This window comes from Penaeus monodon, chromosome 15 (genome assembly GCF_015228065.2).
Source record: "Penaeus monodon isolate SGIC_2016 chromosome 15, NSTDA_Pmon_1, whole genome shotgun sequence".
Taxonomy (NCBI): domain Eukaryota; kingdom Metazoa; phylum Arthropoda; class Malacostraca; order Decapoda; family Penaeidae; genus Penaeus; species Penaeus monodon.
The window spans coordinates 46,801,993-46,802,978 of NC_051400.1; the positions used below are offsets into that span (position 1 = coordinate 46,801,993).

Consider the following 986-nt stretch of genomic DNA (forward strand, 5'->3'; position numbering starts at 1 on the left):
ATATGAAATTATGACGGGATGAATTAACAGATATAATTGAAAGTATGTGTAGCATCCGAAATTTTGAGAATATATATAACAGTACCAAGAGTAGGTTCTGAATTAACTTTTTCTGGCAATTTTCCTCCTTCTGAGCTAAATAATTTATAATTTTGAAAGCTTTTCCTTAGTACTGTTCACTTTAAAAAGTATAGCGTGAGCATTTAGGCCATATATATATCGCTGCCAGATTTTTGTTTTGCTATCTTCTACATGTCCTAATACCTTAATGGACTATTTAGGTTCCTGCTTGGCTGTCTTTTCGACTCCAGTACAACAAAGGCTAAGACATAGGCCTAAAGACGTGAGACTGAGTCCTGACTGACCCCCCACCCTCCACCCTCCACCCCGCCTCTCAGTAAGCCGCCCTTCGAATGGAAATGAAGTTTTTTTTTATGAAACTTATTATGATGATTTATAAAGTAAACAAATCGAGCCTTTTGGTGTCTTTTGGACTCACCAAACCCCCTTATTCATGGTATGTAGAATCTTATAACAGTTTGATTTTAATGTATATGTTGAAAAATTCATAGATAACGAATGCAATATATTACACTATATCTAACATTTAGATAATCAAATCACACGATTAGGGTGACAATAATCATTAAAAAAGGCCAATAGACGATAAATACTTATAATTAAGCCTGACAAGAATTATTCTCAGACCATAGAGCCGTTTTAAAGGAGAGAGGAGACTCAGGAATGTACAAGAGAGAAGACTCAAAGCCCAAGGAACCGCCATGGACACTGACCTACGACGCAGTGGAGGAACTGCGTCCAACACCGCTCCTTCTTCTCGGTCTGCGTCTCCGCTGTCCTGAAGGTGGCCAGGCAGTCCCCTGCGTGGTTCAGTACCCCGGCGTCCTGCGGGAGGAGGAGGGGAAGGGGAAGGGGGGGGTGAGTGCAGGGGTCTCTCAGACGCTCTTACTAGTAACTAGATTTGC

At 41.1% G+C, this 986-nt stretch overlaps 1 protein-coding gene across 1 annotated transcript in view; it reads right to left on the reverse strand.

The window, feature by feature from the left end:
* LOC119582056 (gamma-aminobutyric acid receptor subunit alpha-1-like) overlaps positions 1-986 on the reverse strand; it is a gene marked incomplete at its 3' end in the record, with an annotated part of 210,639 nt that overhangs the window by 2,107 nt on the left and 207,546 nt on the right. Inside the window, 1 exon segment of the mRNA XM_037930297.1 lies at positions 795-906. Within this exon segment, the coding sequence (XP_037786225.1) occupies positions 795-906 (112 nt within the window).